Source organism: Pyrgilauda ruficollis, unplaced genomic scaffold, assembly GCF_017590135.1.
Source record: "Pyrgilauda ruficollis isolate IOZ18807 unplaced genomic scaffold, ASM1759013v1 scaffold13, whole genome shotgun sequence".
Lineage (NCBI taxonomy): Eukaryota > Metazoa > Chordata > Aves > Passeriformes > Passeridae > Pyrgilauda > Pyrgilauda ruficollis.
This window is the reverse complement of record NW_024511432.1, coordinates 7,784,838-7,809,309: the sequence shown is the minus strand read 5'-3', so window position 1 is coordinate 7,809,309 and position 24,472 is coordinate 7,784,838. Positions and strand designations below refer to the sequence as shown.

The 24,472-nt window shown below is 39.9% G+C and overlaps 1 protein-coding gene across 7 annotated transcripts in view; it reads right to left on the bottom strand.

The window, feature by feature from the left end:
* Positions 1–1,176: 1,176 nt before the first annotated feature.
* The window catches only part of SLC12A4 (solute carrier family 12 member 4), a 47,065-nt gene continuing 23,769 nt past the window's right edge, over positions 1,177–24,472 (bottom strand). For 5 of the 7 annotated variants that reach the window (XM_041458598.1, XM_041458600.1, XM_041458602.1 and 2 more), the window contains 21 exons: positions 20,228–20,374; positions 19,603–19,657; positions 19,140–19,270; positions 18,474–18,715; positions 16,415–16,629; positions 15,346–15,510; positions 15,169–15,267; positions 13,503–13,560; positions 12,633–12,807; positions 12,110–12,228; positions 11,531–11,629; positions 11,095–11,214; positions 10,247–10,351; positions 9,111–9,279; positions 7,669–7,864; positions 6,833–7,002; positions 6,526–6,657; positions 6,322–6,429; positions 5,477–5,661; positions 2,635–2,768; positions 1,177–2,326 (listed from right to left, as the gene is read on the bottom strand). In XM_041458598.1, coding sequence (XP_041314532.1) covers positions 2,235–2,326; positions 2,635–2,768; positions 5,477–5,661; positions 6,322–6,429; positions 6,526–6,657; positions 6,833–7,002; positions 7,669–7,864; positions 9,111–9,279; positions 10,247–10,351; positions 11,095–11,214; positions 11,531–11,629; positions 12,110–12,228; positions 12,633–12,807; positions 13,503–13,560; positions 15,169–15,267; positions 15,346–15,510; positions 16,415–16,629; positions 18,474–18,715; positions 19,140–19,270; positions 19,603–19,657; positions 20,228–20,374 — 2,916 coding nt within the window. In that variant the 3' untranslated portion in view covers positions 1,177–2,234. Of the gene's footprint in view, positions 2,327–2,599; positions 2,769–5,476; positions 5,662–6,321; positions 6,430–6,525; positions 6,658–6,832; positions 7,003–7,668; positions 7,865–9,110; positions 9,280–10,246; positions 10,352–11,094; positions 11,215–11,530; positions 11,630–12,109; positions 12,229–12,632; positions 12,808–13,502; positions 13,561–15,168; positions 15,268–15,345; positions 15,511–16,414; positions 16,630–18,473; positions 18,716–19,139; positions 19,271–19,602; positions 19,658–20,227; positions 20,375–24,472 lie in introns of all 7 variants that reach the window. The other 2 variants (XR_005954408.1, XM_041458599.1) reach the window with 2 other exon arrangements.

Below are 24,472 nucleotides of genomic sequence, written 5' to 3'. Positions count from 1 at the left end.
ATATTTGGAACCTATGAAATCCTTAGGGTCACCACAATGCTGAATTAATGTGAAGGTTCTAAGTCCCCATGGTCTGTATTCACCTCTGAAAAAACAATCTACTGTATTTGTAAAGAGATTCACTTGGTTTCTTTGATGTTAAAACACAATGAGCCACAAACAGATTACTTGGGTCAGGTAACAGATGGCACTGAAATCCTTTTGTGAGGTGGAGTCATCATCCAATTGCATAAAATTTCATAAGGAAAAGGTGTATATGTTTCTTAGAGTGCTTGAATGAGACTACATTTGCTAAAAGTCTGAGGAACAAAAGATTTCATATCATTACTCCTATAAAAGAATGTTTGCAAATAGGTATTAACTATCAAAATTGCTGTACACTTGCACTTCATTACTCAGTGCTCTGAAGATGTAAAAATAATTTGTACAAATAGCACAGTAATTGCAAATAAGAAAGCTTTATTCTTTTCATTGGTTTGAAAGCGTGATATTAATTTTGGCTTTCAAAATCAAAAAAGCAAAGACTTGTTAAAATAAAAAAATACCCAATAGAGAGCACACCCCAGAGGTATTTCCTGGCTGTTGTCTCAAAGGGATCCTGGCACAGATAAATACCATCCTGATCCCATCAGGTATGTCCTTTACAGAGAGAACAAACAGGCTTTAACTATAAAACTCCTATGAACTGCATTTTTATTAAGTTATTCAAATAAAAGTCTGGATAGTTTCTCAGATTTGCATCTCTCAGCCAAACGACCAAGCTGTGATCAGTGAAACACCCAGGAGTACCACCAGAGCAGAACAAGCACACCACCTGGCCAGAGCCCATGGGACAGAAATGCGTCAATCCCTTCCTTTCTTCCAGGTCCCTGGGATGTTATTCACCTGCCCCTGGTTTGCATCACCACTCTCCCACACACAGAACTCTTGAGGGGGTACAGCTTGTGTGTGTGCAGTATTCTACACGTGCAGAGTTTGTGTGCTGGGGGTTCTGGCAGTGCCCCAGAGCCTTCACTCCTCACACACACACACCCCATGCAGGCCTTGTGCCATCTGGGTGAGCACCAACACAGCCCCAGCCCCTCACCTGGAGGGTGCAGCAGTGCCAGTGTTGGAGCAGGGCAGGGCAGAGGCTCCTCCTGCACAACCCACCCCTCACACAGAACAGAGAGCAGGTTCAAAGTGTATGCAACATTTTATTGAAAAAATACGAATGTTCTGTACATAAAGTACAATTTAATGGGCTTGATAAAATCTCCAGAGACTTAATGGTTAATATAGGTCTTCTTTTCTTCTTTTCCCTCTGAGGGCATAAAGCATACAATGAAGCAGCAGGTCCCTGTGCCTGTGCAATCCCATCACTGTGCGTGCAGCTCAGCACCTGGCTCTACACGGGACTCCAACATGCCCAAAGTACTTTTGATGGATGGTCTGCAAGAAATTTAAAGCATGGAAGAACTGCACAGGACTGGTCCTTCAATCCACTGGTGATTCAGAATTTATTGTGAGATCTCTGCTCTCCTAAACAGTGTGCATCTGCATATCCAATATTTCTGACAAATAAATACAAAAATAAATAGGGATCTGGCCTCACAGAACCTGAAGTCTCAGAAGCAACAAAACTTATAGCAAGCTACATACATAATTTGAACTATGTCAACATAATTTATTTAAATCTCTATCAATAAATGTATTAAAAGTATAAATTCTTACCCAATACTGAGAGTTTAGTTCTGGAAATAAACCCAGAAAAGGAAAGCTTTTTCAGTCCTCTCTTACTTCAGTGTGCTCTTAGAAAATGCTTTATAGCTGAACTTCAGCAGAAACTAGCTGCTATATAATGCACTTCTATCCCCCAAACCTAATATAAAAAGCTTTTTAAATCTTTTTACAGTAACTGGCTTTCATGTCCTAACTTTACATACAGTTACTAAAAATACTGCACATAGCAGTGCTGACTAAAAATAGGTTTAGTGTTAAAACTACATGCACAAATGCCGGGGTACCAAAGCAGAAACTGAATAATGTGGCAGCTTCACAATTTATGTTGCTAATTGGATGGTGTAACAAATATTGCAATCCCAAAAGATATGTATGTTGCAAATGGAAAAACAATGAACAGGACTGGATGAGGAGAAAGTTAGGCAAAAAACCTTTTTTTCTTCTCTGTTTAAAACTGGAATGTCCGTAATGGCCAAGAAGGTAAATGTAGACCAGGGCTAGAAGCTTCTAAATCAGGAGTAAATGGTGATGACTTCTCGGCCACCACCTCTCACAAGCAGTACCCTCTCCAGACCCTCAGTCAAGACTTCGAGAAACTCCATGTCTGTTTCAGTAAAGTCAAGGACAAAAAGCATCAAAACCAAAATATACAGGGGTTAGACCAGGGCCAGCTCACAGCCCCCAGCTCTGGTCTCACTTAGTGCAGGTACCCCTCTAAGGATCAAAATCCTGTGAGTTTGTGGCACTTTTTCCTTTAAGCAATTACCACCTTATAGCCACAAGCCAGAATTCTGCACTCAGGGAAAACTTTATCACATATTACACCTCAACAGCACTGGTGGCCATATGAATTTAAGAGAACAGATTAAAGAAAAACCTTCTGTGTGGCCCAGGCCTTGCCTGAAAGGATACAGTTTTCATCTCCATCAGTATTCTTTGGAGGACCAGGCATGTTGAGGAGCACAAGTCTGGCATCATGGGATCTATTTACAATGACTTCATTGAGCTTCACTGCTGTGTGCATCCTTCGGACATTAGACTGGTTCCTGGAGAAGAAGCACATTCAGACTTACGTTAGAAACACGCCTCTGAACACTGAATTATTAAACAGGTCCTCTAAAACCCCACTCAAATCTCCTAAAAACCCTGCTAAATGTCAACTCAACACAGTGATTTTCTTCAAACTTTATGATGAAGATACAAAAGACATTTCCCAGACTTACTCAGATACAGCTAGCCCGCTGGTTTTAAGATCTCTGGAGTCAAGTCCAGTTTAGAAAGTTACACTGCTCTTCAAAAAGCATACTTGATAAAGATGATTTAGTGTTGCATAAGAAACTATAGCACAGTTGCAGGAGGGGCTGTGCTCTTCACCCAGGCACAGTCATGACTGCAGGGCCCTCCATGCGGGCAGCCCTGCCAGGAGCCCTCACCCCTGGCAGCACAGGCACCTCTCCAGAGCCAGCAGCACCAAGCTCTCTCAGTGGCCTGGGAACCAGCATCAAACTCTCTCAGTGGCCTGGGAACCAGCATCAAACTCTCTCAGTGGCCTGGGAACCAAGCAGGAGCCTGGCACCATCATGCTCAGCCACACTGGCCAGGAGCACACTTCCCTCCTGGTGCTGAACAGCAGCTGGCATCTCCAGAGAAAGGCTGAGCCACTAGAGACCGCAGTCACCTAATGGGGAAACACAGGATGGCAGCCCAGAACAGGCTGGATGCAAGGGGCTTTTCTGGAGGATTATAAGGATGTTAAGCTCTCCTTCATGACACTAATCAACCTCTCTGCCTGGCTGTTTGCAAGAAACACTTTTACCCAGGTGTCCTTAAAATCTCAATCGCACTGTCAAACTTGAGCAGCCATTTATTCAAAAATTAGGGGAGAAAAAGGAAATAGGTGCAGGATAATCTCATACACATCTGCTCCATAAGAATCCAGGCTAAGAGGGATGAAAGCATTAATTATTTGGAATATATTAACACAAAATAACATCAATTCATGCAGGAACAAAAGTAAACTCAAAAGTAACCTTTGGAGATTTCAAGCCAGGGAATGCTTCCTTATTACAGGAAATCAACCATTATTTTGGTAACAAAAAAGGAATACAGAAATAAATAAACTTATCAAAGTTTACATATCAGAATATATTTATACTTTTGAGGCTTTTCCACTTGAGTTTTTGTCTTCATTTTAATGCAATAAAAATAAGTATTAGTAGAAACAAATTAAATATGAATCTATGCTTTCATTGATTCAGCTTTACACCATGAGTGAAACTCTTTAGTAACCTTGCTGCTCTTCTGAATATTCAGATTTGCAAAGAAATTATTTATATGCACAGAAAGATGTGGTGGGAAGAACCATGTTTATTATGCTAACAGAATAATTTACCCACTGTGAATTACTTCTCTGTTACTTCATGTTCTTATTTAATTTGGAGGAAGGACACCCTCTGTCTTCACCACATCAGCTTCAGAAAGCCAGGGACAACACTGAGGCCAGATTATGTTTACAGAAAGTGAGAAAAAAACAGCAGCAGGAACATAACAGTTGTTAGCTATATATAGTTAGGAAAGGAAGCTGAAAGCTAAACGTGTGGTTTTCTCTAAGGTGATATTTAAAACTGGCATCTCCCCAGTGATTTGAAGGTGTAGGCTACAAGAAAGGGCTTGTTTAGTGCCCAGAAACTGCCAGCACTAACATCCCAGCAGTGTTGTGCAATGAGAGCTTCTCTAAACGAGTAATGTTTCCTCCTGCTTGTGTCATACTCCACTTCAGAAAATAGGTTCAGACTGGAATTGTTTTCTATCCTTAGTTCTCGTCAGGACAACTCCTGTAGTTTGTTACATCCTACTTATAATGATACTTAGCTTAAGTAGCTAATCCTCCTCCCTTTAAAACATTGCTAAGAATGCTCAACTCTATGCCTTTTCTTCCATCAGTACACACAGTTTTCCCGCTTTTATCTGAGAAAATTAAGTCTTTCCTCTCAACCATCTTAATGTACTTCTAATTTAAATAACAAACTTACAAGATTTCCCACCCTCTGAAAGCATGGAAGAGGAAAAAGTACAGGTAGTTAACACCAAATTCAGCAGAATTTCTACAGTATGATTCAGTCTAAAACAGATTTGAATTCTGATTTATGAGGAAAAAAAATCTGGAACTTTGCCAAGTATGCAGAACTGACTGAGCTCTTCATGTGAGATGTAGGACATCAAAGAAGTCACAGGAGATTCACACAGTTTTACACAAAGCCAAAATAGACCTTTACTTCTCACTCTTCAGTGGTAGTACCCCAGCTGCTGTTACATGGCAGTGCTCCTGCAGCAGCAAGTCTCAGAGGGTTTATCACACACAGATGCTGCTCCAAGCCATTCATCACCATCTCCACAGCTTCTTTCTTTCCAGGTTAAACATCCACACTACACACTAGACGGTGAAATTATCATCTTTTTTTTAAATTCTGATTAGATCAGTGAAATTATCAGTATGTTTTATGGAGGGATTTGGGAGACAGTAGGGAAGTTGTCACAGGATTTAACAGTTCCAATTTAGCATTTGGCTATACCAAGTGAAATATTGAGGGATGTGTTAGAGGTTTCTGGGGATGCTAACTGCTGTCTTTTCACAGCCAGGTCTCAATGTTTATAGCACAAGTCCAAACCAAGGATTAGGAAACAAAAGATAATTAAAAGCACAGCACATGTAGAGCTTCAAGAGATGCAAAGTGTAGACTTAGACAAGACTCACGGCTTAATGCTGATGAGATCTCTAAAGCTTCCCACAGCACTGCCTCGGTTCCGCTTCTCAGCATCACATTTCTCTTTTGTCCAGGTCATCTGGATATTCTCAGGAACAGGGTCTCCCTCATCTTCCTCATCTGAGTAGAGGCTCTCCAGACGTGCTATTGAATGTCTGTCCTTGACAAGCTGAGCCTGGAGGGCACATGAGTGACCAGGTGAACTCAGAGATTTTATTTTATGCTCTCTGGTGCTCTTTAAACAATTATAGACATTTATTTTGCTCACTCAATTTAGGCTTCAGGAGAGTTCTGATGCCAGGCATCTGCCCTAGCCAAAAGTCTTACATACCAAACTGACTTTTAACAGTTCTGATGGGTTTAAGCCAAGCAGAATTTGGACTGACAGAAGCCTGTATTTATACAAGAAAAAATGTCAGTCCAGCTCACGTCATGACATGGTCAGGAACAACAGACAAGACCAGCCCAAAAGTTTTTTAGTTTTGACAACTAGAAAAAAAAAAGCTTAACAAACCCATGCAGAAAAGATGGATCATCTTTCATAGCTACATGTCATAGACATCACAGTCACGTGTCCTATAAGTCCAAACTGGAAAGACATCTTCAGTAAGAAAACAGGATATGCTATAAACAAATACCGGATATCCCATATAAAGAAAAAAAACAAGAACTACATGCAATTTTGGGGAACAAAAAAAGCTACACTAAAAGTATTTCCTTACATCTTTAGAGCACAGGAGTTAAATTTAAGCAGCAGCTACATAACGCACTGCTAGGAAGGCACTTTGTGTCATCCCCCTCAGCAGCCCATAGAGAACAACCACAAATGACATACCTCCCTTTCCCTCTCAGTTTTTGTCAGCCTCATTTGCCTCAGCATCTGAGATCTCTGCTCCATCATAAGAGTTCTCTCATAAGTATATGCTGAGATATCACTATTGTGCTGCAGAAATAAGAACAAATATTGTGTTTGTAATCAAGTCACAACCATACATCATCATGTGCATAATAAAGTGAAAAATGGGCTCAATTCCCTTACCATTTCTACCACTTCTACCTCTGCCTCTATTCGGAGCTGATAGAGGAAAGTAGCCAAATCTTTCTTCATCTGGATGCTGTTATCATCCATCTGAGCAACAGTAAAAATTCTCATTTTGCATTTTCTCCAAACCTGGTGAGGGAACACCAACTCTCAGTTATTTGAACCAATAGTATTTTGCTCTACAAAACAGAAACTCAGCAACATGTCCATTCTCATTTATCAATACAGGCTGTACAACTGGACCATGTTTTTAAACTAAAGAATGTAGAAATAAGCGGGGAACATTCTCTGTGTAGCTGCTTACTTTGTGCTGTTTTAGAAGAAAAGGAAGCAACATCAACATGCCTCCATCATGCACAATCCACCACACATCAATGTTGCCTTCGTTGTAACGCTCATGGTTGCTGGGGTAGAAAGAGACATTTTTGGGAACCAGCAGAGCCAGATGAGCTGCAGTTGTGCAGCGAACAGTACCTGCCCAGGAGGGGAAGAACACAGTTACTTCCAATTCTGCAAGTCATTTATGGTTAAAAAAATGCCACTCACTGACCAAGTGTCAGCAGACCATAAAGTCACCACTTAAATAAAGAAAAGTATGTACAGCAAGGCTTGCACAGACAGGTCAGACCAAGTGACAAAGCCAGGGAAAAGCAGACTCACAGGAACACAAGCATTATTTCACACTGTAAAGTAAAGCACCTTCAAAGCTAAGTATGAGGAGACAGCATCTGCTCTGATTGGATTAAGTAACTGGACCAGAGTAGAAGGAGAGAGATAGAAGCAAGGAGAGTGTTATCCACTAGGGAAGGATAGGTTAGAACCACTGACAAAACAGAGATTATCTAGGAAACAAATTACAGTTTGCCACAAAACCAGCATGTCTCAAGCCTATAATTTTTTAAGCATTCATTAGACACATGAGTTTTAGCTGCTAGATTAATCTTTGAAGATCTTTCTTAGGTCTTTTACCTAAAGGAACAGGTATTTCAAACAGAGCAGTTTTGTGAGAAAATACCTGCTTCTCCATCAATACTAGAAAAAAAGACAAACTCAAAACCAATCTTACAAGGATTCTGTTAAAATCCCATTGTGAACACCTCTGTTCACAATGTCTGATCACACCAAACCTTTAAAGCTCACCTATAAATGTCTTCCAAGACCTTGGATCTTCACTCTGTCTCCAGCCATAGGGCCACCCCAAAACCACAGTGTTGTGCTTCATGCCACCGAGTCCACAGGACTGGATCAAGTGAGCAATTCCTTCTCGAACTTTATTGGCTACAACTACTTGACAAAATCCTTTAACCTTCTCTATTTCCATCATATTCTTAATAGTCTGGAAGACAGACAAGGAAAAAATCTCAGTTTTCCTTTCCAAAAGGAACTCCTTTATAGACAGAATGTTTCTCTATCATGAAATTACAATGTAAATTCCTGGTTCACATGTCCATAGGTAAAGCATATTACAATGAGAAGTTCTGCTCATCAGATTTCCTTCATAAAAAAGAGAAAATACCCACTTGTTTAAAACACAGTTTCTTTCCAAACATCAGCATTTCTAACAGATTAAAGTAAGGATTTTTTGGTCTGTGGTATCATCTTATTCATAGATAGTGATATCTGTGTTATTATTTTACTTCCCATTTTCTAATCCTGTAACACTCACATTTTTAAACCCTAGGCAAATTGACTTCATTTGGATTTCCAGTTTCAGATTCCCACATAACATGCTGTGTTATATTAAATTTACAAATATAAGCACCAAATCCCACACACCAGCAAGTATACCTTTTATTAGTTTAAAAACTAAATAAACTTGATCAACAGTTTAATGAATTAGTTTTCCTTTTGTAACAATTTTCCTACAGAAAAAGCCTCTGGGGAAGAAAGCAAATAGCCCTGTTTACATCTATATAGCACAGTGTATGATGTCATGTTTACACAATGAGGAAGATTAAGTAATCTATTTTAAAAATTTCAGGACCATCCTTCAATGTTTTTTGCAATAAATTTATCAACTCACTGAAAAAGAACACATTTGCTAAGTTTAACAGCTACTGAAATCACAGAATCACTAGGTTGGAACAGACCTTTAAGATCACCAAGTACTACCCATGCCCTAACACCAGCTCAACTAAACCATGGCACCCAGTGCCACATCCAATCTTTTCTTAAGCACATCAAGGAATGGTGACTCCACCACCTCCCCAGGCAGACCATTCTAGTACTTTATCATTCTTTCCATAAAAAACTTTTTACTTGGAATATTCAGAAAACTAAATAGTCCTCTTGCCTCCATTAAGCAGCATACAGGAACTTCTACAGTCATTATTTCCTATAAATGAAGGCAGTTTTATGCAGTAAGGCTGTTTACAATGGTGAGCATTGATCTGCATTCCCAAAGGCACAACTGGCAGCTGAAACATGTATGCAAGTCCCTTACTGAACAGCTGCAGCACTGCTGAACTTGTTCTGTGTCTCATGGAAGCCTTATTAAGATGTTTTTTTCCACGTATGGTTATGAAACAAAATTTTGCATGACCTGCCCACTCACTTTCTACTTCAGTATTTAGGACACTGACCTGCTCAGCAGCCTGGGCTTCTCCATAAGTTTCCAAGAAATTCCCTTGGATGACTGATCCTATGATAGTCAAACCTTTACCAGCTTTCAGCTGGGATGCAAATGTTAACAGTCTAGGGTATTTTACATGCAAATCTTCATCAAGTTTCAGAAGCACCAGCAACTGAGGCCTGGAGAAAATAAAAAAGACAATATATTTTTTAACTTAAGTATTAACAATAACAGATGTAAAAAAACTGCCTCTCATCACTTATATTGCGCTTGAATATTACTAACTGTGAAACATTCTGTCTCTCACACATTCGAGGGGTTTTACTTAATATTTTGTTTCTCTTGGTTAAAAGTAAATGTGAAACTGTGGGAATTCTGCTGCTGCATCATGCTGAGAGTAATAAAACCTGCTGATATGCTCAGCTTGAGAGGCTTGCATTAGTGTTTTATTTACAGGCATGCTTTTCAAGGCTCTTTTAAGTACTATTGGAGCCCACATAGTGTTCATACTGTAGGGCTGTTCTCCCAGATCTTTCTGGGTACTTGTGCCAAGAAAATATCTGTATTATGTCTCCAGAAACTTGGCACATGGAAAACACAAATATTTCCATCTAAACACAGATCCCACCTGCCTACTGTTCCTTAAGGTATTGCTACACAATCAATCGAGTTGCTGCCTGTCTGGCTGAGCAAGTATAGAAAGATTTATAAACTCTGTCTTTGATAGATTCCCACTGCTCTTGTTCAGAGCCCAAGGGTTGTGTAATGCCCAGCCAAGAAGAGGGTTCTTGCCCACTCTGTTTTCAACACCAAGAAGGGATGACATCAGAAGGAAGAATGTGGGCCACTGCTCGTTTCCTGGCCTCTACACCTCTGTACTCACAGACCTCCGGTTTCCCCAGGATCCACTTCTGAATTCACCAATTTGGAGTTCAGTTAAAGATCCAAAGGGCACTAAAGGTCTGCCCATACAGGGTCCACACAGTGACAGCTTGGCAGTGACAGGACAGCTTACTGCAAACTCAACACTTTTTTAAATATCGTGGGCATTTAAATTCATTCACACATCTTGTTTGGAGTCCAGTTTAATTCTTTGAGTGTAAGCAGATAGCCATGCCAGCCATTTCATCAGTGCAGGGTGAGTACCTCCAGTTCTTGGTGTGTGGAGGGCCCTCCTCCAGCCTGAGCAAGGCGTATCTGGCTGCGCTGAGCGACAGGCCCCGGATGCCATCACCCCACTCCTTCTCTGCACTGTGAAGAACAAACACTTCAGCCACCACATGGCTCCAGCAGCACTCACCTGCACACTTACATCAGATTATAGAGATCTGAGCACCTTACAGTGACTTTAATAACATGACACGTATGCCATCTACATTTATAATTTGTGCATGAATGTCTGCAATATCACAGATCACATAAGAGAAGTGAAATGTTTCAGTAAAATATATATGATGAACCACCATTCTGGGCTTAATTTGTAATCAACACTACAGAGAATGCTTCCCAAGCGTATACAAATATCTGACATTTCAATACCCTATTTAGTTAATCAGCCAAATTAAGTTAGAAAGCCACACTACAGCCTGACTCCATCCAATGCTGATCTCCAGCAACCCAAGCAGTCAATTCAACTTTACAAGAACTGTTCTAGACAGACCTTGGCAGCAGATAAATTGGAATATAATGGTTGGCATCAGGTGTTCTGAGTCTGAAGTAATCATGTGCAGTACACAGCAGATATATTCCAACCAGCTTTCTGCTTCCTGTGATTAATGTTTCACCTAACACCTTTAGAGGCTTAACAACAAAGTATTTCAGGGGCTTTTGCTTAGCAGTGACACAGTAAAATAATGAAAACAAAAATTAACTACTAAGGAAAGCCCTCCAAATCATCTCTGGACAGTTCCTTTTCCAAATTTGAAGACTCTAGAGATAATTCATTAAAGAGATCCTGCCTCCCTCTTACCCTTTCTTATCCAGTTAATACTTACCCTTGGTATTCAATGTACTTGTAAATCATGCCTGCAATAAGCATAGCTACCAAAGCATAATACCACGATGAAATGAACATCAGTGCCAGGCAAATACTCATGCCTAAAAATGAGAGGGCCCTAAAACGAAAAGCAAAAATATTAATAAGCACTGGGGCAGAAAAGCTTAAAAAAACAAGTCAATTACATTCTTGCCCTTTTTTATTTAAACAGTCTGTGCTGAACTGGCAGTGAAAACAAAGCCTCCACTGGATCTTCCCAGTCCCACCCGTTTCAGTATCCTGTTGTTAAAATGAAACTCTTGTGCCATGACATATTTGAGTCTGGCTGTTGGGTACAACTGATACCCAGAGCAATAAAAGATGCTCCCTGCCCTCCTGGAGAAGGTGCTCAGGTGCAGATTGCAGGCTCAGTGAGGTGCCAGCCCTCCACTCACCAGTGGTAGTATTTAAAGCGGGGCCGCCAGTTCGGGGTTCGCAGAAGTGTCTGGACTGCACATGCAAGATTAACAAAGAGGTAACACATCAAGAAAAACCTGAAAAACAGAAGTGCAAAACCTTTTAGCATGCACATTTATAGATCCTGGCATATATTATGATTACCTGATTGATTTCAAGTCAAAACGCTGCTGCCCTGTCCCATGCAGTGTACCTCCACCCCTCTGATTTTTATTAGCCTGAACTATCAGCATAAAGTAGCTAGAACAATTTTTTAATTGGATCAAGTTAGATCTGTTCACAACATAATGCCGTCATTGTTCTGTGATTAAAATGTTTTTTCAAACCGAATAAAAACATAATAAAAACTTGCTCATTCAAAGAATACTCCAGAGCAGAAACAAATAGATTTATGTGTAGAGCCTGAAGTCAGAGCACTCATAGAAATTACAGAAGTGGAACTCAGGCTCTGGGAATTTGCTTTACTGGTTTAAGATACAGCTCTGAAAGACAACCAAACTAGCAAAACTCAAGAATATTTCTATTCCCCCCCAAGACAGCAACCAGTTCTTTCTTACATTGAGAGAATTGGAGCCACCATGTCAAGTGAAGCAATAAGGATTCCCAGCTCAGCAATTAATGCTGTTAACAGAAGAGCCCACGTCGGTTCACCATTTGCTTTTCCATGACCAAAGATCTGAAGAAACAGAAACATTAAGCATATCTTCCTGGTATTTCATAATGGGAATTATGTAATGGGAAAAAAGAAAACTACATTTTTTAAAATCAACAGTAATTCTCCTGTTAGTAAGGAAGGAAGTAATACTTCCTTCTCTAGAGCAAGGAGTCAAATTATCCTAATGGCTTGCCATGGTTTAAAAAATTAGATGCTAAACTTCTTGATAAAATTACCCCCTAAGTCTAGTTAAAAAATCCTTCAAAGTATTCTTTGTTTTCAACAAAAGAAAAAAACCCATCAAAATAAAAAATACTGCCCCTCACTTCAGTGCTGGGCAAACCAGGGAGAATAAATCTGATTTTAAGGGCATGAAGTCAGGCAGCTGGCGAGGCACGAGCAGCAAGGCTTTCCAAGGTACAAACCCAGAGGAAAGGGATGATGTTGTCCTTGGCGATGGCCTGCAGCAGCCGGGGCGCCCCGGTGAGGCTCTGCAGCCCTGCCCCACAGGTGGAGAAGAAGGAGCCGATGACGATGACCCAGGGCGAGGGCCACGACAGCGTGCCCACCACCAAGTTCTTGTTCACCGCGTCGCCGAACCTGCGGGCAGGAACAGCCCAGGCACTCATCAGGAACAGCCCAGGCACTCAGCAGGAACATACTCAGGCATTCATACTCTAAGGACTATTTTGAGACTCATCTTTCGGGTTTTCAGGTCACTTTTAGCATGTCATTTAAATACTATTATTAATAATGCCATATTTTTAATATGTTGTACTGTATTACTAATAATACTATATTATTTTCTTAACTAGAGAACACAAAAAGTAGCAAATCTCAGTTACTTCTGATATACAGATTGGAAGTGTCTGCAGCTTGATTTCAACATTTCTTTTCATTATACATATTTTAAAATTATTGTGTTATTATCACATTATTTTTTACAATTACAAAAAAGATGCAAGAACTAAGACACAGGATGGAAAATCTGAGGGTGCCATGTCAGAAAATATCAAATGGAATATAATAAGAACTAAGACACAGGGTGCCATGTCAGAAAATATCAAATGGAATATAAGAAGATTCCCAAAACTGTGCTTACAATTTACATACAAATATGGTTTAAAAGGCATCCAGAAGTAAAAAAAAAATTTTAAATGTTTTTAAAAATAAATTATCAAGAAAAAAACAACTAGGGGAGGAGTGGGGCACACAGAGAAAACAGGCAAGAAAACACCTACACTGCAAAAAAAAAAAAGTAAAACAAAGGAGAGCATTAAAGCAGTAACACTTACTTATCTCTCAGGACAACACCTTCTATGCAGGCTCCAAATAATAACACACAACTGAAGTCTGGAGGACAGAGTGTGCTAAGGAACTAGAATTTATTTAGACATGGCAGGTGAAAGTGTTGTGGAAAGGACAGTATGTGCCTCCATCCTGTGGCACTTGCACTCCAGCTTCTCCACAAGTACATGGTAAAGCTGGCAAGGAAATTAATGTCTCACTGCTCACAAGCATCTCCTAATGCTACAAAGAAAGCTTCTTCTAAATTTCAGTTTTTAAAAAAGGACAGGTTTAAATGCTATGAAAAAGGAGAAAAAATCAAATGAAGCATTTTTATACTAAAAGGTCAGTTTAATCTTCTGCTAGTACAGAAGCTGATATTAAAATCTTTCTTTTCTCTCTCCTTCTCCTGTGTTTGATATTTTGAACATACAGCAAACCATTACCTTGCACATTCTTTTTTTTTGTATCTCTGCTGGCATTCACATCACCAATAAGTCTTTGGCTATTAGGTTTGTTATTAACTGTACTGCTTCTGCATTGCGGAGTACAAAATACCTCAGGCTTTTTGGATCTGGCATTCCAGTAAAGTTTTTGACCTCGTGAATTAAGTTCACACAAATGGTTAAATCTTGAATTCTACCCCTGAGATGCAACTATAAGTTACAAACTGCAATCACAAGAGAAACATTGCTCCTGAAAGTGACAGTGTCACCCTGGTGCAGCAGGAACAGGGACACACATCCAGTCACCCACTGGGTGAGGCCAGAACTGCCAGCAGTGCTGGGGGTTAAAGCTGGGACCTCTTTTAATATTTATTACATCCACAGGAAATGCTGACTTCTTGGTACAGGGTCAGTTCCCAAAGTGACAGCAGGGAAATGCTGCACTGCTAAAGAGCTGGGACAAGCAAGCTGCGTCCTGATTTACAGCTTGGCAAGCTTTGGCAGAAACCAGGAATGAAACAGCAGAATTTCCAGGAGAGTCACCGTCGCAGCCAGCTGACTTTTGGTGAAACTGATTCAGAAAACTCTTTAGACTTATTTTTTTTAGTTTTCTATGTTGATAAATTGTCTCTTAGGACACCAAGAGCTAGATAAAGCTGAAAGATCTTGGCTCATCTCTTCTTAAGCAGGAGAGCAGAGATGAAGACAGTCTTTCCTAAGCAAAGCTCCTGTTGCCCCAAGCCCTGAGGAGCTGAAAAAATGCTTCGGAACACTGTCTAATTTCTGACTCCAGTTTATCTTGTTCTAAAATGTTCAAGAAAACCTATATTCCTTAAAGTCACTCCAAAGAAAAGGCTTTTTTTTTTTTTTTTAGAAAAGGAACTGAAATTTATGAACTCTCCTATTAAAGTCTCCCCTCATCTTAAAAGTCTCACTGCAACCTTAAAAAAAAAATCTCCAAGTACACCAGCAGCATGAAAAGCTAGAGATCACTGTGTAGCAAAGAACAGCAATGGGAACGGAAAAGAAAAGAACCCACCACAAAAAAAGGGGATGGAAAGTAACGGGGTAATAATTACAATTCTTTGAGCTCTAGGATTAATGTTCTGTTGTTTTGGGGTTTTCCCCTCACTGGCCAATCATACTCGCACTGACAATTTGGTGAGCTGAAAGCAGCTCCAGAAATCCGATGCAATGTCCCAGCACTCCAGTAATTTGAAAAGGATACAGACTAGTGATGTGGTGACAATGGCAAGAATGGTTCCAACAGGGATGGACTTCTGTGCATCTTTGAGGTCCCCTGATCTGTTTGAACCAGCCATGATACCTGAAAGCACATTTTGGTAAGATCACAGGGCAGGAGGAAGCTCAGAGCCCCAGCAGCCCCCTCATGCCAGCATCTCACCAGTCACTGAAGGGAAGAAGATGCCAACCAGCACCATGAACGACGTGGTGATATCTGAGAGCACGTACAGGTGCAGGTTGTTCTTCTGGCCTGCCACATCCACAGAGGGCTGATGTGCTCTCTCCAGTATCTCTCCTTTCTCCAAATAATTGCTCCATAAGTTATCTTCAAGGTTATTATCAGACCACAGAAAAGAAAAGCATGTTTCAGTTCAAACCTGTTCTCATTATAATGGGTTTACAACTGAGGATTACAAATGCAATTCAGTGATCAACACAGGAAAACCACAAACATGTATCAATAGTCTACAGAAGTCTAAGCAATTTAAACTTTATTATTACTAAATGTAACATTCTTTTAACCTCATACCTACTTCAACCCAAAGAAATACACTAAATATTTTTATGAGCCACCATACAACACAGTAGCTCAGAGAATACAAAGCAATATCAACCAGTTTTCTAGACAGAAATGGGTTTGTTCTTCAGTTAGTGGAAGAATTACAGAATTATATGTTCGGCATTTGAAATTTCACTAACAAATGCTGAGTCTTCTTGTAATCTTAGAAACTAGACTGCTGGTTTCTGTGGAAATGGGAACCTTTGGCACTCAGCACCTGCTCTCTGGTGTTCATTTCAATAATGAACACTTTTCAATTATACTTTATTAGGAGTGGGCAAAGAAGGAGACATACTATTTCTATACAAGTACTCCTATCTTTCAGGGCATAATCTTAACCTGTCAAAAGAAGAGAGCTGTCACTATAGAGTTCTGAAAAATTTTAATAACTTATTCATGTTAGTATAACTTAAAATTACAGATGACTTCATGCTGAAATTATGAGATGAACAAGGGAAATTTAATCAATTTTCAGGAGACAAGTACTGTATCAGGATAAAAGTTCCATCTCCTGTTTTTAAAGGTTATAAGACTTTATTGAAGATCATTTTCTTCACTGTAATTACATTTCTTCATTCCTTTTTTCTTAAGCAGCAGGGAAGAATTTGACCCATTTCAGCTGCTCAGCATGCCTCCTCTTTAAGGGAAAAAAAAAAATGTTCTACCATACCTATTAAAATGCCACTAGCAGCTCCTGGAATTCCTGCTATCTCCGAGACATTGTTCATTAGGAAATATTCATCACAGTGTTCGGTGGTTAAGTTTGTGCTGTGGCAGAAGAGTTCCCAAAGCTTGGAGGCCACAGTCATGTTATCCTTAACTACAGTTTTGGCACAAACATCAAACTGATCTCTTGACAGAGTCCTGTTGCCCAACATGCAAATCCTGGAAGGGAAACATGAACACCAGAGTTATTGGATGTTAATGGGAAAATGAAGTCCAGGCTTACCCATATTTATTCTTTTATATCATCTGGAAACTTCCAGTGGCTCCACTGTGCTACATCATTTCCCACCTTCAAAAGCAAGGTTGTAGCATGACAAACACTGTATCTCCTCCCTTTAAGGGCCAGAAATATAAAGCTACTTTTTTGATTTATGGAATTTGATTGATTTATGTTAAACAATAAAAGGGAACAATTAAGACAACTTTTGGGGTTTTTTTGGTTTTTGGCATTGGTTTCTTTTATTTTATTAAACAAAACTACTGGAGTGGAAGAAATGTGAAGAGTACTAGAACTCAAATTACTAGATACTTAGAATATCTAAAGATATTTGGAATCTCATTAGCCGAGTTTCTATATTGCAACACTTGAATTGCAATATAGACATTTTAGATTCAGAAGTAAGAATATATAATAAAATCACAATAAGCAAAGGATCTTCTTGTCAGCAGATACTGTCCTTAATTGCTAAAATCCTCCACTGCCTGTTGTGTTTCATCTAACCAGAAACATCATTTATTTCAGCACTGAAAAATTTTTATTCCACTTGTCTGAAGTCAATTCCACCAGACAGTGATGCAATGTAACAGCTTCCTGCTCCTTAAAGTTCATTCAGCTTTTCTTCCCACTGTCAGAAAACACCCACAAGAAAATAAAGCTTCTTTCATTTTAATTTTATTTAATTTTAATTCCATTTTAATCGTTTCACAGGTCCTATTGATCACTGAAGACAGGAAAATGGAAAACACAGGGCTGTTTTTGCACGGTTTGCAAGCCTGTGAACTGTAACTTCCAAGAAGCCTTCCCCTACAAAATTAAAAGTAAATACACTATCTTGTTACTTCAGGAAAAAAAATAAAAGGATTACACTCCAAGAAGAAATATAGGGAAAACATTCAAGAACAATCTAAGAGATAATGAGGGGAATGTAGAGACATTGTTTTACTTTTACTGATGTAAACCTTCACTGTTGTAAAACACTATAATCATTGGGCCTTAAATACCCCAAGGGAACACTTGAGAGCTGCAAGTACTTAGTTATGGGCAAAGCATTTCAAGATGTGAATAATTATGCAGATCCAACTCCCCTATTTCCATTCCATTCATCTCTTGTCAGCAGTATCAGAAAACACAGTTTGCATTCCTGGTAAAACACATACATCCACATTACTGCTGCTCCAGCCCTGAGTTCAAGAAGCTGATTCCATGTTTAGCTGCCAACATGCCAAGGAGCTCCTGATGGGTCCAGGGCAGGGAAAGTTTCCTCACAGAGCAGGGAAAGCTTTCGTGGAGCCTCACACAGCCCCACATCACATTCCCAAGAGGTGCCCGTCTCTCAAGGATTTGACCACACCACAAATTTCCAGCCACAAGGGCAGCATGTGGTGTCTGACTGGCCTGGGGAAAAGGGACCTGCCAAACTGCTCCCTGAGAACTCAAAATAACCCAGCAACACCATCACTCATATCCCAACAGCTGCAGGCCAAGAGACTGGATTGGCTTTGCAGGAAGCAGAGCAGTGTCAGCCTCCATCAGCCTCACCACGAGACTTCCTTCTACCAAAACAGCTTAAAAATGTAATAATATGTTCATTTTATCCTAAGAAACTTCAGTTCCATGAGCTCTGCACACTGACATTATAAACAGCTAAAAATATTGGAAGTAATTCACAAAAAAAAGATAGGTTCAAGAATGTATCAGGCACAAGCTTTAAGTAACCTACATTACAGCCCAAATTCCAGACCCACAGGCAAAGCTACAAGCCCCATCCAGGAACATTACTCACGGAAACTCAGGTGGATCAAAGATGGACTTGATAGCTCCAGCATAAATGGACAGGATGGATATTACTACACAGGCCAAGAAGAGGGAAGCAAATTTGTTCACATACTTCACACCCACAAACACCACCACTGCCATCAGGATGAGGAACACAGTGCCATAGACCCTCATGTTGTTCAGCATGGCACTGGATGCATCGTGGGCACCAGAGGGATGAAAAATTGCTGCTTGTGGCACAATATATGTCTGAAACAAAGAGAAAGCAAAAGTGAGCTGGAGGAACACCAGCACAGAACTCTGGGATTGTGTACTAGAAATGTAAATCACTTTGCGTTCTGCAGCATGCTCTTCACTGGGAATCTTTTCCAGGAAAAGTCAAGAGATAACAGCCCCTTCTGTGTCAGCAGTACAACTGAGCCACCTCTACAAAGATGAGCATGACTCTTGGGTTAAGCCACACTTTCATCTGTCTTGTTAGAAGTGCTCCCAGTCTGCACACTCAGAGTGTGCAGCTTCCAAAGGGAAGCACTAGAGGTAAAGAACTGGACACCAAGGAACTGGAGACCTTACAGTCTCTTCCTGTAAATGTATGCAAATATGGGACAAGAGTACTGGGGCACTTTCTATATGTTATTTGTCTTTAAAGCAGGATTACTCTGGTACTACTCACCAATAAAATTTCAATGGCACCAAGGATATACATGGCTCCTGCAAATGTTGTTCCCAAATAAAAACACAGCCCTACAGCTCCACCAAACTCTGGGCCCAATGACCTAGATATCATGAAATAGGAGCCACCAGCTGTGAAACAAGAAAAGTGAGAGTAAAATTATAATTTATTGCTATAAATGTTTAAATATTCACAAAAGTAATACAACAGAATTATATACAGTGTATCTGCTATTTGAGGTTCAACTGAAGTATCATTTTTGCTAGCACATGAGTAAAAGCCAAATAAATTGATCTTTAGCCTGATTGATAACAAGAAGAAATACTAGATATCAATTCAGGCTAAGTATTCTGGATTATGCAAATTTCTCCAGAATAAAACCATGTTAACAGCTTATAGCAACTTAGGTTTTGGGGTTTTTTTTACCTTTAACACAACTGAGACACTTGCTAACTACACTTACCTGGAACAACACCGTTCGTGGCAATTGCACTCATTGATATGGTTGTCAACATAGTCTGGGGAAAACAGGGAAAAGGAAGCAATTGTGTCAACAACATTTGTTTTTTAAAACATAGCTTATTTCTTGATAAAATAAAGCTGCCACTGCATATACGATACAGCATTTCTATTTATTCTCTCTCTCACTATCTAAAAGAAAACAAGGGCAGCAGGAATTTAATCACTGAGCTGTTGAGACTTCTGTTTGAGAGATGGCCCCTGCTTTATCAGGTCCAACAGTGGGTGTCTGCAGACAAAGCAAGATAAGGGAATGCAGGTGTTCCTCCATCTGCACAGCTGCCAATCCAGCCAAGGCTGGTCCAGCAAAGCCCACACCTGGGACAGGCATGGAAAACAGCTATTTGCTGAACAAACACTATTTATAAGACTGTATTTACACTACAGTTTGCCAGTTTAGAAGTAACAGTAAAAAAAAAAAATTAAAATCCTCCAGCTATGAACATGGCAAAGGTGGCTGACTTAAATCTGACTTTTCTTTACACAAGCACCTAGAATGATGCCTCCCCAAGTTTCCCAGTAGATTCACAGAGGTTTTGTCACATGCATTATTGTACCTAAGTACTTACACAACAGCAGCAAAGCAATACAATCAGGAAGGACTGAAGAACTCCAGCCATTCCCACCATCCAAGTCAGCCGAAGGAAGAGAATAACCCCGAAGATATTCTGCATGCATGGCAAATACACCCCCATCAGGGTGCCCATGCTGGGTGACTGGAAAAAAATAGTTGACGTCCATTAACTGAAATTATTCAAAGCAGAGGTAACCAAAAAGGCCTTGAAGTTCATTTTTTTAAAAATGAATAGGAAACCTAAGTTAGACACATTGAAATACTGTTGTGCTGGACTTCCACAAAATACAATATAAACTCCAAAATCATGAATTTCTGAACAAAATGCTGCCCCTGTCACATACTTAACTAATTAACCTCAATTTTAAACACTGACTAGTAACAACAGGAGATATATTTATGTGGGGTGTTTTTGTAGACCCATAGAGCTTTTAGTATGAAATGTGTCAAGTGCTGCAGACCCCAAGATAGATCCTTACCCTACTGCCCAGAGTTTTCTCAAATTACTTTCAAGGAAAACACACTTTTGTCATGTTACAACTAGAAAAGATTTGGAAGCAATCTGGAGACATGGATAATGTATTTTCCTCCATTTTATATATTTCATATAAAACTAATGGTTCTACCCTTTCTTAAGTTCAATGTCAGCACCAGACTCTGAATTACTTTTGACAGTGACTGAGAAAACGCAGGTTACATGACTTCACAAGAACTGCATGACTGGCCTTCAACATAGCATCCTGCAGAATAATCATCCAAAATAATGGCAACAAAATGCCACTGGTGAAGGCTTTATTCCAAGGAATATAAAAATGTTTGTTGCATTGGTGCACCTGGCACCAGCAGCATTTCAGAGTCCCAAATCTCTGTGGTTTCCTGCCAAGACATTTCATTGCTTCTGCTTTTTTAAGGTTTCCTTTTGCACTTAAAATTATACTGAATTCTAAAACACAGGGGGAATAGAGAGTGTCACTTCTGAAAGGCTCATCCCTTTTCATCCCTTCTATAAATAAATATGAATTCCAAACCACATAAGATAGACAGCATTTAAAGAAGCCCTTGAACAGTCATTCAAATGAGAAGGATATTAAAGGGAGATGACAAAACTTGTTCAAATTTGACTCCCCACAGCATTAACTAGATGCAAAAATAAATAGCACCTTTATAGACAAATGAAGTCATGAACCCAGAGCAACAGTATGTAAGACAAGCAATAAAATGTGTGCCAAAAACTTTACATAAGGTAATTCAAGAGTATATTTCATTACACAAAGCAAAACCCTTAAAGAATCACATGTTTATAAGATCACCAGGTCAAAAGCAACCAAGTAATTTAGCGCTTCAACTTGCAACGACATGTTACAATCCAGAATTTCCTCACCTCACTAGAAACCTGCCCTGCCAGACATGAAACAAAACTGTGCCCAAGAACATGATCTGAACTGTTCTTCGTTAGAAGTGCCAGGAGCTGCTGACTGAATTTTTTGAAGTCAGCTTTGAATTCCTTGCCTGACTAAAGCTGAAACAGATCAACCAGACTTTTCTCATACACACCACAGCTCAGGTGAACCTCCTGAAGGAAACTGGATGACAGAATCATGTGCTGAGGACTTGCAGGAGTTACCCTCTGAGACCTGCAAGCACAGGGCCAGAGCTGTTCCAGTGCCACAGTACCAAAACAAATTAATTCCCTAAACCATCACCTGCCATTTTATACAAATTGCCATCCTAAATACCTAACCTGATCAGCTTTGCCAGGACTGTGTATGAGGACAAAATGAATTGTTGTCTGATAGTAACAGAAATTACACTTGTTACATAAGTGGCCTGATCAGGGCAAGGTAAGGATTTTTTACTGAGTTATTCCAGTGCTATAATTGAGAAGGCTCTTCATGGAGTATTATTTACAGTGCACTTGTTTCCTCAAGGAAGGGAAGGTATAGACACTTTTGATTCCAACACTTTCATCTGATTCACACTTTTTCTTTAACTCCATAAATATAAACTCAGAAAGGACTAAATCATGTTGCCAGGCACTGGGCTGATATTGCCCAGCACAGGGGCTTCCCACTGTCACATTAATGTATACTTTGTCTCTCAAGTACACATTCCACATAATTTTATCATCATCTATCTGACCATTCATCCATCAATCCCTGCCTCACAACATCTCTGAGCCCATCAAGTGAATTTATCAGATATGTGGGTATCTCAGGATAAAGGAGTTAAAGAGTTTGTCAAAACTGGCATCTGAGAAAAGAAGCCCATCCTGTTGCTCCTGCACAGGAGAATTAAATGGACCCTGGTTATTGTGTTTTCTACGTGACAGTTCTCCACACACCATGAAAGCAGGTGAGATTTCAGCCTGCCCTTTACACACCTCCCAACACCTGCTTCCTTTGCACAAGAATCCACTTTAGCTCATCTCTTTCCTACCTTCTGCCCTATGTGGTCCTGCAGCTTTGCTCCACTGCTCCATTATCTTCTCCCTCACCCTCCTAAATGGCCTCTTAAGCCTATCAAGTTACAAGCTCACTTCGCCCACAGAGGAAGAGAAATTGTGCATTAGTTGTACACTTGTGAGACCACTGCAGGGCAGGGCAGCCTAGGAAATGCCAAAGTGTCTGCCCAAGCAAGTATTAGTAAGTGTATCTCAGGAATAAGAGTTTAGTCTGGATTATTTTATCCTGTGGAAAAAAAAAATTACTCATAAGAAAGAACAGTTTACAAATATTACTTGAACCAGCTTGTTCACAGAAATATTTAACACCAGTAATCTGAGTGACTTGATCCTTTTTTTTCATCACTAGGTGATACTAAACCAGTGCTGAAATTTTAAGAGAATGTGACCTTAAGTAAGAGTATTATTATGTTCAGCCTCAACAGTAACCACATGAAAAAATGTAACACCCCATGCTGCATAAAAGAAATAAAAGAGAGACAATTTGGAGAGCACCATTTTAGAACAACCAAGAAGGGACAGAAAAATCTCGAAAACAGTCTCAATTTCAGTGATGTGGATCATGTTTCTGTTCACTCTCATCAGCTGCAGACACATAATTTATGTAAATATTGATCTGAGTCTGAAGGACATATTTCCATTGTGCCAGTGTGATGGGTTATTAAAGCACTTGGCTGCAGGGCTGAGGGACATTGATCAGCAATGACAGCTCTCATGGTTGCTCTGCAGCATGAGGACAGACAGCAGCACAGAAATTAACTGCCTTGTTAAAGATACATGAACCAAACCAGTTTATCTAATTTTTTCCCTCGTGAGAAAGGGATATTTCTATAGCACAGTGACTGTTAAGTGCTTTATTTCAAAACTGTGTTTAGAAAAGAAAAAGCAATCCAATTTCCACCTTATTACATTGGAGTTGTGACAATTTTACCTGATGTGTACCCTAAGAGGCAATGCTACTACCAAAAGTATTTAGTGGGGTTGCTGAAACAAGATACTATATGTTCATATCAAGATGTCTTGCACTAAAATAAAACAAATTTGAAAGGATGTGATTGGCAGGCAGGGCTGTGCTAGGTCCCAAAAGGTCCTCACTTTGAGACCTGTCTTACCTGCTCAGAGAATTACAGTCACTTACTAAAAGGATTTCTTTCCTCAGATCATTTTTAAATATCAGATCCAGAGCCTGCTCATCTGCCTTGCTCCAGCTCTTGCCTATGAGATGCCAATTCCAGCAAGTGACAGGCAGGTCACTCTTTGTCACAGCAGCTTTGAGCACACCCAGTGCAGCACCCACCAAGGGAGGGTCACCAGTGATTTATCCACTGAAAACAGAGCTGCTGGTGCTGGAATGGACTGCCAGACCTCTGTTCTCATGCTCAGATGGGAAGGATAAGGTAACAGCAGAACAGTGATTTATACTTCAAAGATGACTAAAAAGAAGTGTGTAGATGAATCCTGTTTGCACTTTTTCTGAACATCTTCAACCCATACCCTTGTCCAGTTACTGCTTCTAAACTTCCTGGGTTTAATGGTTATAATTATTGGCCAAGGTTTTCAGTCTTATATTCTGCATGATGTTCAAAATTTTATATTACTCATGGCAAGAGAGGGAGAAGAAATTCAAGCTGCAGTTATGATATTGCAGCTGATGAAATTTATCTCAGAGACAGACATGCAGACAAAGGTTTGCCAAAGGAAACTGCAGTGTTTACACAGAAAACACTGAGATATTAATACAGCATGATACTGTCACTTTTGGAAAGGTCACCAAACCCA